General features: G+C 37.5%; 1 protein-coding gene across 1 annotated transcript in view; it reads right to left on the reverse strand.

The window, feature by feature from the left end:
* Nucleotides 1-10,037, reverse strand: part of LOC140138349 (probable tubulin polyglutamylase ttll-15) — a 34,164-nt gene extending 24,127 nt beyond the window's left edge. The window contains exons 1-2 of the mRNA XM_072160255.1: nucleotides 9,735-10,037; nucleotides 108-293 (exon numbers count right to left, since the gene is read on the reverse strand). Of these exons, the coding sequence (XP_072016356.1) occupies nucleotides 108-293; nucleotides 9,735-9,932 (384 nt within the window). The 5' untranslated portion in view covers nucleotides 9,933-10,037. The remainder of the gene's footprint in view (nucleotides 1-107; nucleotides 294-9,734) is intronic.
* Between the last annotated feature and the right edge of the window lie 3,542 nt (nucleotides 10,038-13,579).

Consider the following 13,579-nt stretch of genomic DNA (forward strand, 5'->3'; position numbering starts at 1 on the left):
ACATCCGACACGGAACGTCCCTATCTTCTCTCCACATGACCCTTATTCAGGCTTTTATTCTACCCAAACCCCTACCCCAAACCCCCTAGATATATATGTCTACTTACTTTGACCTCCGCATCTTCATAATTACTGAGTCTGTAGATTACAAATTGTCGGTATATTTGACACATTTGAAACACCTCAGTCGTCATATTCTCCGTCTCGTTGATACATGAAAAGGACTCATTTGATACTTTAGTCTTATATCCAAGACGATGAGAAACAGTGTTGTATTCTTCCCAAGGTGTAATCTTAACAAATTAAACACAAGCAAAGATGACTTGATTAATTTATTATTATTTAATATCCACCTATGTCCAGAGAATTCAAATCAAGCGAATTCTTAAAAAGCTAAACTTGGCAATCTGATTAGGGGCTGTGTAATAAAATTTCCGAACGGCCCGCCAAAAATCTCTTGACCCCTCTCGGCCTGCCAAAAATCGCTCCCCCCCACGTTCTGCCAAAATCTTTGCCCCCCCCCCCCCCCACTCCCCTTTACACATGCCAAATGTTTGAAAACCCTAAATGATCTAGATATATGTATGTTGTGAACGCAGCGAGCAGGAAAATTTACATATTTAATCGTTTTCGTACTATTTTCCTCTGTCAGCCTTTTTAGAAGGTTATTTAAAAGGCGCCCCATAAATGCGTGCCAAAATTTTCTTGCCCCCCCATTTTACCCTCCCTAGGGCTCATAATTATTGCACAGCCCCTTAGCTTATCCTTTATCAGAGCCGTGTTTAGATCGTCGTATACGAAGTCTACCTGCGCTCTTATAAAACTTTGGTTCTGTAAAATGTAACTTTTTCAAACTACAAAATTATACACTGGACACTCTGAACGTTAGTCCATCGATGCCTATTGTTATACAAATCTCACTCAGTCATTTAATTAGGCACTGGAACCGATTGAATTTGGTTTTGAATGAGCAAAATTGTGAGCTACACTCTGATAGCCAGAATAGAGTCAAGTGACCCTCTAAGTGGAGTAAACTAGCACAGATTCTCCGGACTGTCACAAGAGAGTCAGTTGACTCTACCCGTGGAGTCAATTGACTCTACATTCAGAGTCGTCGACGGAGTCAAGAAATATACGACTCTTCAAGATCGAGAGTCAGACTCTGGAATAGTTTGGCTGTTGACACCATGGAATGAATATTCTCCCATTCCTAAGGGATGGTGGTTCAGCCTAAATTTCTTCATCCTGTCGTCTGACGATCGCCTATAATTATGGCGTGAACCTCAAAGTAAAGTCTCCTATTCCGGTAGGTATACACCTTGAATTTTTTTATCTTGATGTACTAATACATCTATATAATTATGTGTATCATTTTATGCTATTTTCGAACTGTCGAAGTGATACGGTAATGGAGTCAGGGTGACTCTAGAAGCCAACCATTACACGACTCTATGTCTAAAATGACTCCATATTGGGAGTCAAATGACTCCTGTGTAGAGTCATCAATGGTGACTCTTCCGCGGAGTCAAGAAATTTATAACTCTTCAAGGGAGTCAGGTGACTCCCAATATGGAGTCATTTTTGACCTTTAAAACATTTACCAGACCTCTACAGCCCATTGGGGGTTCAAAGAGTTCAAATATGTCTTGCTATGGCCTTGTTTCAGAGTCTATCTATTGTAAGATTTTCGATTTTGACAGGCCTTAACTCGTGAGCTTTTTTTTTTGGTGTCAACTTTTTAGCTTTTCAAAGTAATATAGTTCGCAATATGAGAGATTGTTCCCAACTTTTTAAAGCCCATCATATGTTTTGTCAGAATTTCAGTTTTGATTTTACCATTTTTCAGTTCCGACAGCCATTTTCCCCCAAAATCAACACGTGAATATACCCATGGATGGATGATTTTGCATGCAACAATAGAAATTAGAGTCACGCGGTAGCCGTGACCAGCAAGTTTTTTTTTAAAAAAAAAGACTGATAAAGAAGACAGATGCTCCCGCGAAACTATATTTACACGTAACATTAAAACACTTGTATTGTTCTATGATATTTTTCGCTGAGTACAAATTGTATCAAAAACCATGTTTAATGTTATTTAGAGTCCCAAATGTAATATCTTGACAACTCATTAATTCAAAATAAACAAATATTTTTGCTTCATTTCACGCGGTATTTCATAGCGAAAATTAGTGGAAAATAATGCTGACCCAGAATTAATGCTGACCCGGGGCTACAGCACTAGCTGGCAATCACCTACACACTACTTTTTCAGATTTACTTCCAATTATACCCTAGCTTTTTCTGAGATACCCTGCATACAAATTCTGAACCCCATTCGCCAAAAAATCATGTTTTTCATAATTCTTTTGTTCTTTCCGGACGATGCATCGATTAATATAATAAATGCTGTACTTCGACACAGCAATTTACACCAGAGTCCCGTGGCTCAATGGTTACGGCGTTCGACTCCGGATACGCGGATCCGAGTTCGAAATCCGATGTCCAACTGATTTTTTCAATATTTTATTAAACACAAATTTTATTGTTAATTAAATCAAGGATAACACAACTTTAATCATCCAGTGCTATTGTGATATTATTTTTTTTCATCAAAGCAAGATGTTTGATTCTCAGGGATATTAGTAATTATATTAAGGGCCTACTAATTAGTACAGCTAGCCGCTAGCAGAACAAATGATAAAAGAAATCTCTTTATTTATTTCTTTCTTTATTTAAATCTGAATAACACAAGAAACTAGATCAGGTTACCAATATTTTTCTCATTTAATATTTTTCTCATTTAAATAAAGTTCTGTTCTACCACGGGGCGATTCGCATGATAATACGCCTGCCCCCTATGAAGAGCGTCTTACAGAACTCAACCTTTCTAGTCTTGAGGACCATCGCAATTTTAAAGATAACATCCTGCTCTTCAAGGGTTTACATGGCATGTCTTTTATCTCATTGCAAGATAGAGTGAATTTCTGTGGCACTGAATCCATTTCTTTAAGATCTTCTGACTCACCTACAATTATCCCAAATAAGTGCAATACCAATATTTTCAAGCAGACATTTTTTAACCGTGTGTACAACTCCTGGAACAACCTCCCTGCTGACGTTAGGAGCGTTCAAATTTTCAAATATTTCAAATCCGAGCTCCTTAATTAATACATCTCGAATTCACCTGTCAGTATCCATAAATAATTTTATCGGGATTGTTCATAATTCACAATTTTCAAATGTTTCTTCTGTAAGTGTCCGGAAATGCTTCGGTATGGAGGTCTTAGGCATGCCTCAGTGGCGTTTCGTGCTGCACTGTGGTACTTTCTCAAATTGACGCCACCAACGTCAAGTTCCAGCAGGAACGAGGACGAGGAGTGTGAGTGTCTATCTGTCAATTTGATATGGTGCTACGGTGTGGTGCGGAGCGTCATTTGGGTGTTAGGGGATCTTTGTGCCGAGGTGTTCTTGGATTTGTGTGGGGAACATTTGCAAATTGTGAACTTATCAGTTTACCTACCTTGTGCAATTTCACTTATGTTCATTGAATTATGCGATGTCTTTACCCTATATTTGGCAACTCAATTTTAGTATTATATTGTATTTTTAATGTTTTTTATAGTGTTTTTTAAAAATATGCTTATAATTATGTACTGTGTAATTTTAGTTCTTTTATTTTGGTGTGTGTATAAGGGCCCCCATCCAGTGGGCCTGCGTGCCTGTTCGGGGTTGCCCTTTTGCACCACACACCGCATTTTGATATTTTGTGCAATAAAGGTATTAAACTAAACTTAGTTTAGATCACCAACAACCGCCGCTCAATAGAGACATCCAGCTAGCTTGCCCCGCAGGGCTTCAAAAATAAATTAACCCCCGATAGAGGGTAGGGCATGAAGAATCACAATGATGGATATTAAAACCACAAACCACGAAAGACCGTCAACAACCGCCGCTTAATAGGGAAATCCAACTGGATCTAAATCTAAATAACTATCAACCGCGAAATTTGGATATCCAACTAGATTGCCCCCGTAGGGCTACAAAGAACCACACACCGCGAAGTATAGTTATCCAACAAGTTTAAACTATAAATTAACCACAATCATTAAAACATAATTATCTTGCTAAGTCGTGGCACTTAGACGCTTCCGTAGTATAGGCCTTGCTACATATACGCGCATTTCTCAATTTCAATTTGAAGTAAATCGGACTGACTCTGTGTCTCGCTGGCATCGTTAACATTGGGTACGTGTTGTTCATATTTACATTTTCTTAGTTGCCTTGAATAATTAAAGTATATTAAAATGTATATTGATCATATTATGTATCCCTATTAACATTACAGTCACGCGGTAGCTGTGACCAGTAAGTTTTAAAAATAAACGGCTGATAAAGTTTTATTAAATTATTTACTGCCGTAAATCAAGGATAACATAATTTCAAACATCTATTTTTCGTTTTATTCGTTTTATGGAGTAGGCCTACTTCGTAACCCGATTACTTTCCAAGCTTGGAGCTGCTTGGCTACATTTTTACATTACATTACATTCATAAAAAGAAAGGAAATCCACCCAAAAACGTTGACAACGTAAAGAAAGCAGCAAGTTTAAAAGCACCCACCTCGGCTCACTTTTTGAAACTTGGTCCCATTTTGAACATCAACAGCAAATCGGTGTTTTTTAACGTTTTAACAATAGCATCATTGCCATTTACATGCCTACTTGTTATTCGTTTAATTCAATCATTGATCATGAACTTAATATTATAAAACAAAACATATATAGGATATTGGCCAAGAGCAACATAACTTAATATAACCTTTCTGATCGTTCCAGAATGCTAACAACTTTATATCGCATCGGCACGTTAAAGATACATAACACTTCTGGAAAAGTTGATAATTATGACAAAGTTTAAATCAGTATCTTTTACAAATGGGACTAAGTTCAGTCCCAGAACAACGCCAAATATGGATTAAAAGACCTTTGACCTTGGATGTACAACAGCATGTTATGATCTAATGGGAAACTGTGCACATCAACAAACACCATTTCTATCAAAAGGCAACGTCTGATATAATTTGAAACCACATAAATTACTAGAGTTGGTTCTTCTCTTGGATTTGGACCAAGCTTTAGAATATCGAATGTTGCGTTTTGAAATAAAACAAACCAGAAATTTATCACCCATTGTAAAGATATGGCACATGTACCGAATACATGTACATACATTGGCTGACCTTGTGGATTTCCTGGCCCAGCCATGCTAACCACATAAGGAGATTATACGATTAACCTAGTGCAGCTATTGTCATAGCAGGGTATTATTATGTAATACTCCTGATCCATATTTGGCGTTCTCTAGGACTGAAGTTTCAAAAAATGAGCCGAGGTGGGGGCTTTTTAAACTTGCTGCTTTCTTTACGTTGTCAACGTTTTTTTGGTGGATATCGATTATTACTGCTGGTTGTATTCGAAAAGAAGTACTAAGTTGGACATTTTGGCACTGAGTTGCAAGTGAAAAATGGTGAAATCAAAACGGATATTCTGGAAAAAAAAAAAAAAGACTTTAAAATATAGAGGTGGGAAAAATCTTTCTATAGCGAACTATATTATTTTAAAACGCTAAAAATTTAAACCACAAAAAAGCTCATGGACAGAGTTTAGGTGTAAGAATCCAAAATCTTACCGTAAAAGGCACAATTTCATGCCTACTTTAATAACACCAGGATTTTTCAAAACTATGCACTATGTTTTTATCTGACATTACTGAAAATAAAGTGTTGTTTTTTATTTGACCGAGAAAATCAATATAAAATTAGAATTTTGGTCAGATTTGAGTTCAAGACGCACGACCTTTTTTCAAGACGCAAGCTAACGACTATCATATCTGTTCAACACGTATTTTCAAGTGTATGAGATCAAATCTGGTTTCTTGAGACGAAATCATTTACGGGAGATATTCATCATTTTCTACCCCGGAATCCGAAGATTTTCGTCTGATATCAAAACCGTGCATAGCAATTCACGTGTATCGATCCCGTGTATTTATTTTAGTATCTCTGCTGCACCAAATAATTATTAGCCAGGCGATGTCGGTGTGGCTCGATAGGTGGCTATTTTTACTGTAATATCTGCACTCAAAATGTTAGTCACTCGATGGCTATTGTTATACAAGGCTCACTCAGTCATTTAAGGTTAGCCCAGGGGCGTAGCAAGCGGGAGGACAGGGTGGACAAGTCCATGGGCTCCGAGGGTTCAGGGGCCCCGAGCAAACTGAGCGAAAATGAAATAAGAGGGAAAAGAGTAAGAACGAAAGAAAGAAGACCACGTATTCTATTAGCGTGGGGCCCTGGCTTAATGATTATACTTGGGCTTCAGGTTCAGATGTTAATGACAGTAGAGCCTTGATGACTGAAATTATGACAATTACCATACTTTAAGGTGGTACTTTTTATACACTCCTTGATAAATTTGTGATTATTTTTGCATTTTTCTCAAAAAAAATAACACACTGGTAACAAATGTTATGTATATTATAGGGGCAAAGAATTCAGTTACTACACTGGAATTTCAGTGACTCAAGACAAGCGGTATGTTATTTATGATAAGAAATGAGGTACCGCTAGAATGTACCTCATTTCTTAACATAAACTGGACTCTAAAAGAAACTTACAATTTTTCACAAGGTCATATCTTAAAATCCTAATGAACAAAAATTGCACCACAGATACTCTACTCTAAACACATGTCAGCAACCAAGCAGTTGTCCAACTGACACAACAGCAAAATGCACTGACATGGAACACCTTTCTGGACCAAAATTCACATCCCAACAGATTTCTTTTGTAAACTGCTTGGTTACTGACATGTGTTTAGAATAGAGTATTTAAGTAATCCTGTGTGCAATTTTTGAGGCCAGTGTATATAATGAACCCCTTGTCTTGAATCACCAAAATTTCAGTGAAGTAATTGGATTCCTTGCCCCTATAATATACATAACTTTATGTTGCCAGTGTGTAGTTACTTTTTGTCACAAAATTTATCAGGGGGTGTAGTAGTACCACCTTAAGAGACCTGGAATGAGCGTGTTGAGCGTTTCGACAGTATTGTGGGACATGAGAGCACATCAGACATATCGAATTGCATTTTGAATACGAAGAATGTCTTTCTGATATCAAATAATTTTCATTTTTTGAAATTCACGATATAATACAAATTTTACGACAAATAATTAAAATTTGATATTTTTCACATTTTTTATATAATATCAGTCCTCGAAGTAAATTTTATAAATCTAAGGATATATTCTTATAGTGTATGTAGCTGGGAGGAAAAGCCGACGATCAATTGAAAATGTTGACCTTTCATATTTAAGATATGGATTTTTTCTCCAAAAAGATTAACTTTTTTTGGTGTTAAATCCATATCTTCAATACGAAAGGTCAAAATTTTCAATTGATCGTCGGCTTTTCATTCCACCTACATACACTTTAAGTATAAATCATCAGATTTATAAAGTTTACTTCGAGTACTGTTAAATATCAAAATCATCAAATCATCTGCCATAAAATGTGTATTACATTGCGAATTTCAAAAAAATCAGAAGGACATTCTCCGTATTTAGAATGCAATTCGATATGTCTGATGTGCTCTAATGTCCCACAATAAATAATGTGCAAACGTTCATACCCATCCCTTAAGCATGTGCTCTAATTTAGTGCCGTGTACGTATTGTCAATTATATTGACTACTAAACTAACGGAATTAAACATTAAAGCGCGGGCGGATGGGCGGTTTTTTCATTGTACCAGATCTTGATGGGCCCATTAGGGGCTGTGCAATAATAATAAGCTCGGGGGGTAAAATTTCCGAGCAGCCCGCCAAAAATTTCTTTCCCCCCTCTCGGCCTGCCAAAAATTGCTTCCCCCCCCCCCCCGCCCGCCAAAAAATCTTTGCCCCCCCCTTTACGCATGCCACATTTTTGGGATCCCAAGTTGCAATCCTTATAAAATGGTCTAGATATATGTTGCGAGCGCAGGGAGCAGGAAAATTTGCATATTAAAGCGTTTCCGTAGTTGATAGTAGCAGGGCTACGACACTCAACTCATTTGCATGGCAAAATTACCCGTCTCCTCCGCAGCCAATTTGGTTTCGCTCCATCGAAATCAAGCTGGTCACGGAGGAGACTACCCTCCTTTGTGTTTGTTCATTTGTGTATGGAGAGCCATTATTGGAGTCTATAATGACTAAGCTAGAGTCAGACGCTGCATTGTACTAGAAATACCTTTTCTCTTAAATCGCTATAGAGCCAACCGGGAACACGTATTCGTTTTGAAAATATGTGACCCTCGGCACAACTGAGCCCGGATGTCGCCAGTGCCACTATTGAGATATGCTCCATCGAACTTAACAATAAACAATAGGAAACAAAGGATTTATTGACTGTTTTATTGATTTTTCACTACTTAAATGTCAAGTGCTATAGACATGATATACATCATTTTAAAGCTAATTTCAAGCAGAATAATTTGGTTGAATATCTCAAAAATGATGATTGGCGACTTCAGGGCTCAGTTGTGCCGAGGGGTCACATATAGCATTAAAATTAGTGCATGGGCAAAATAAAAGCCGTGAATTTAGTGCCAACCCCATGTAAACCTGTATCACAGAGCATACCTTGAGAGGACACTTGGCTCATTTGCATGGCAGTCGGACTCTCCATTGTATTTGTTCATTTGTGTATGGAGAGCAATGGCGACCCTTCATTGTATTTGTTCATTTGTGTATGGAGAGCCATTCTTGGAGCCCATGGGACTCAGGCTAGGTCCTCAGGTAGAGTCAGACGCTGTATGTACTAGAAACACCTATTCTTAATTCCGCGTTTATTCAATGTTAGCCTAAATTTGTATTGCCCGGCGGCCCCGCGCAATGGAAAAACCTGAATTTGCTACATAAAAGGAAATTAAAATTAAAAAAAGTCGGGTTCCACCTGAGTACATATTAAATGGGTGTAGAAATTGTTCTCAAAATATTAATCAATTTAGACAAACATACGGGATATAATGAACCTTTGACATGACGCCATGATTTTATTAGTCGTTTTATATATCACCTATACCGTGTGTCATAATTCCAATATTTGTAATTTTATATAAGAACTAATATTTTGCATCTCGTAAATGCGCAGTCCATATGCACAAACGAATACTAATCTTCAAGATATTTAAGCTTTAGAAGACTTAAATAACATCTCACTAAGCAGGTCATAGGTGCTGGCCTTGTCCTATTGTACTTGTTCATTTGTGTATGGAGAGCTCACTGACCTGAATAGAGGTCAATGGGAGAGTTTCTTTACAAGACACAACACCATCGGTTTCAGGGCGTAGTTCATTGAACTCAACGGGCTGTTATTTGAAGTGCTTTTATGTTATTGCAAAACGGATCGTGGCGAAAGCTAATAAATAATTCATACCAGGGTTTAATTGATCCTGGGATGCGGACATTTCATTATTCGCAAACCACCGGGATTCGATATAGGTTTGCGTTGTAAATAAACATGTGAATAAGAGTGTCATCCCCTGCCTGTATTTTAGCTACGGTATCTCGAGCTTTTTTTTTTGCTCTGGGAAAAATACAGTGAGAACATGTCATAGATAGTAAAATCACTCTCAACTGTGTCTTGAAATAACAGGCTTAAAAAATTAAAATCAGCTTTAGATTATGTATACTCACAACTTGCATGCCACTTTTATCTGTCAGAATGCGTCGCCAACTAAAAGTCGGTTGGTCAGTTTTGTAGCCAGGGCTGTCAATGGATAAATCTGGAAAATGTATGTGATGACATGTATATTGATACAAGAGAAATTTCACTGAGATAGTAATAATTATCTGTATACAGATGATCAGACGAAAAATTGTGTAACTCGCCATGGTATGAAACACAGACCCTAGTATGAAACATGGATGTTAGGCTATACTGCGGAACTCCGTGGATTAATCTGTTGGCCATTAATTTTGATGACTATCAAGACTCGAGATACATCACAGAGTACACATCCTTGAGAGGGCACTCTATTCACTCTATGCAAGTGAAGAGTGTCCACACTATCGATTGATTACGTAACTGTTATGAATAATTTATTAGGTATTCTAATGCATTACAATCACGTCGATGAAACTACTTGCAATACCTGTCCAGTGTGTTCACTGAACTACGCCCTGAAAGCGATGGAGTTTTGGCTCTTCATACACAGATGAACAAATACAATAGGAGAAGGCCAACCCATACGACCTGCTTAGTAACATGTTATATGAGTTGTATAAAACCTATTATATCATAAAGATCAGAATTCGATTGTGCATATGGACTGCACATTGAAGATGCAAAATATTAGTCATTATAATTTATTACAAGTTTTGGTTTTGACAACTGAAGTTTTTGACATAAGGCTGAGTTCACATAGAAGTATACGGTATACGGTATTCGCTATACGAAATACGCTCATTCGATCAGGCTGAGTTCATATAGGAGTATACTATGTGAACTCAGCCTGGTCAAATGAGCGTATTTCGTATAGCTAATAGCGAGTATACATTTGTAGGTCAGTTTACCAATTTTCTTCGTCTAATCAAATGCTTGTAACTTTGCTTCTTGAGGTCACATTGCATTGAATGAGGTGTCATAATATGCAGAATTAGATAGTGCATCTATTACAAAAAATGAATTTACCCACATATGGCTTAGTTTTAAAATTAGGACGGTATACGCTGCACTAAAATCGAGCACGCACGATTCCCACTATACTATACTATACGCAGGTATACGGCTTTTCGAATAGTGCCTTATGTGACCCGGTACTATGAAATTACCTTGCCCGATTTAAGCTATACGCGTGCACCTGCATAACGTGCACCGTATACCCGAATAGTATACTTCTATGTGATCGTAGCCTTATGTGACCCGGTACTATAGAATTGCCTTGCCCGATTTAAGCTATACGCGTGCACCTGCAAAACGTGCACCGTATACCCGAATATTATACCTCTATGTGATCGCAGCCTAAGGTATATACTAGTCCGAATAATCAGACCCAGAACAAAATATTAATTTCTGACATGATCGTGCTCTGGGTCTGAACTGTTTCCATTCGAAATCTAATGGCAAATTGGACAAAAGAAGCACATGGTCCTACTTCACAGTTTTTTAATCCCCTATTCATGTTGCGTGAATCACTCTATTGTGGACCATCATTTTGATACTTGAGTATTTGGACAAGCGGAACAGTTTTGACAGGCCTTTTGTCTACCTCTCTGTTTGTAAACAAACGAGGAGGTCGAAATTGTCCTCCTCGGCGAATACGAAAGTTAGCGTAATAGTACGGAGAAAGGCGCTATAACTGCCAATAGCAATAATACCGCTGTTATTAACATGTCTTGCGATCGCGCGTTTCTGCCATTACTTTGTATGTATAATCGCAATAATCGCACCGCGATTTTGAAGAATTGCTATTTGAGTATTTGTGCTATTAACACTTATATTTTGGTGGTTGATTGATAGATCTATGGTGCGCTATTCGCGCTATTTTACGATTTTGTACTTTGGTCCATTATGATGGGAAAAATGCCTTAGCACTGAAGCGCTATTAGCGCGATTATGCTATTTTTCCCTAAGTACTTAAGAAGTAGCACTATTCGCGCGATTTTGCGATTTTGGTGGTTGATTGATAGATCTATATAGGGGTTGCGCTATTCGCGCTATTTTGCGATTTTGTACTTTGGTCCATTCTGATGGGAAAAATGCCTTAGCACTGAAGCGCTATTCGCGCGATTATGCTATTTTCCCCTAAGTACTTAAGAAGTAGTGCTATTCGCGCGATTTTGCGATTTTGGTGGTTGATTGATAGATCTATATAGGGGTGCGCTATTCGCGCTATTTTGCGTTTTTATACTTTGGTCCATTGTGAACTTTCCCATTAGAAAGTACGAAGTAGTGCATGACACAAGAAGGAAATGACACAAAAAATTAAACATTATTATAATAATAATTATTATTATTACAAAGGACCATCTTCAATTACACTCACATTTTGCACACTTAAATAATATAATTTTACAAAATGATAGGTGATACCGGTATGCCATATTAAGTTGGTATCGGAGCATTATGGAAGTTCTCCAAGCATGTTTTAAACAAATTAATTGAGTAGAGCAAAGCACACTTATCAATATGCCTTTTGTTTGAAGCAAATCGGACATACGGTTTTCAAAATATATCAATTTTTATTTTCTTTGTATCTAATTGTTTTATCGATAATCAATAAAGTTAATCAGCTAAAATGATTGGAGAAGCTAATTATTAACATATAATTTTTACCAATATTTTGCTACAAATCCATGTATAAATGTGCACGAATGGAAATACCCATCCGATTGTCTACCCAGGGTAACCTTACCCAGGGTAACCTTACCCTGGGTAGACAATGTGATAGGGACTTTGATATAGAGTTACGATGCATGTACACCCTAGAGCTGTTCTTATACATTTAATTCCCGTTAAATAAGGACATGTGTACAATGTGTGCAGGCCTACATCTTCATTCAAGTTTGCACATTAATAAATAACGACAATGTCAACTAGAACATCAATTGGCTTCCAAGTAATACCGGTATGCGGCACTCATGTTCTATAACAGAGTGATGGGACACTGGGGTCTGAGTATTAAAAGAACATACAATATTATCATTGATGCATGCAGCGTGACACGCCCGTTGGTTGCAATGCCGCTCAGGGGTCAAAGCATTGGTGTGTGTAAACCCGCGACCAGCATGACCAGTTCATGAGTATGACATTAGCAGCGTTCCCAGTTCCAATGGCCGTGGAACATGTACCGGTAGTCCAAGTCGGTATTTATAATTTAATATGTACAATATCTATTAATCCGTAACCATGATAACACGTGTAAGTTCAGAATGAAGAGTCAGAAGAGATGGGGATTGGCCGGTGTTTGGATGTTAGAAAGATAAAGAAACTAAAAAGATAAAGGAAGAATAAAGTAAATATATACCAGTACCGGGTAAATAGAAAGTTGAGTAATATAACTGTAAGATTTTTGACAATATATATTGAACACATAAATTGCACATATCGAAATTTCCCAACTTGAAGCATTTCAACTATGTTCATCTTTCAAGTTCACATAAATATATGCGTATTAAAGTGTACATCGTGACTACACCAGGTTGACAAGCACACTAAACTATCTACCTGAAGTTGACAATATGTCTTCAACGGTCACCCTGGGTTGACACTGCAAAAGATGTATAATGTTCATCATGTTCATAGGCGTATAATTTTCATAGACATATACACGTTGGCAAGAAGTCATATACACCTTGTCTGTGTTTATGGTTAGTAACAGCACACGTATATCCAGATTTTAGCAAAGTAATAAAGAGTCTACCCTGGGTAACCTTACCCTGGGTAGACGATCGGATGGGTATTTCCATTCGTGCGTATAAATGTTCAGGGTACTTTTATTTTGCATACTTTTGCCTTGAAACTTGGTCAAAGTGTTTTT

Source organism: Amphiura filiformis, chromosome 17 (genome assembly GCF_039555335.1).
Source record: "Amphiura filiformis chromosome 17, Afil_fr2py, whole genome shotgun sequence".
Taxonomy (NCBI): Eukaryota; Metazoa; Echinodermata; class Ophiuroidea; order Amphilepidida; family Amphiuridae; genus Amphiura; species Amphiura filiformis.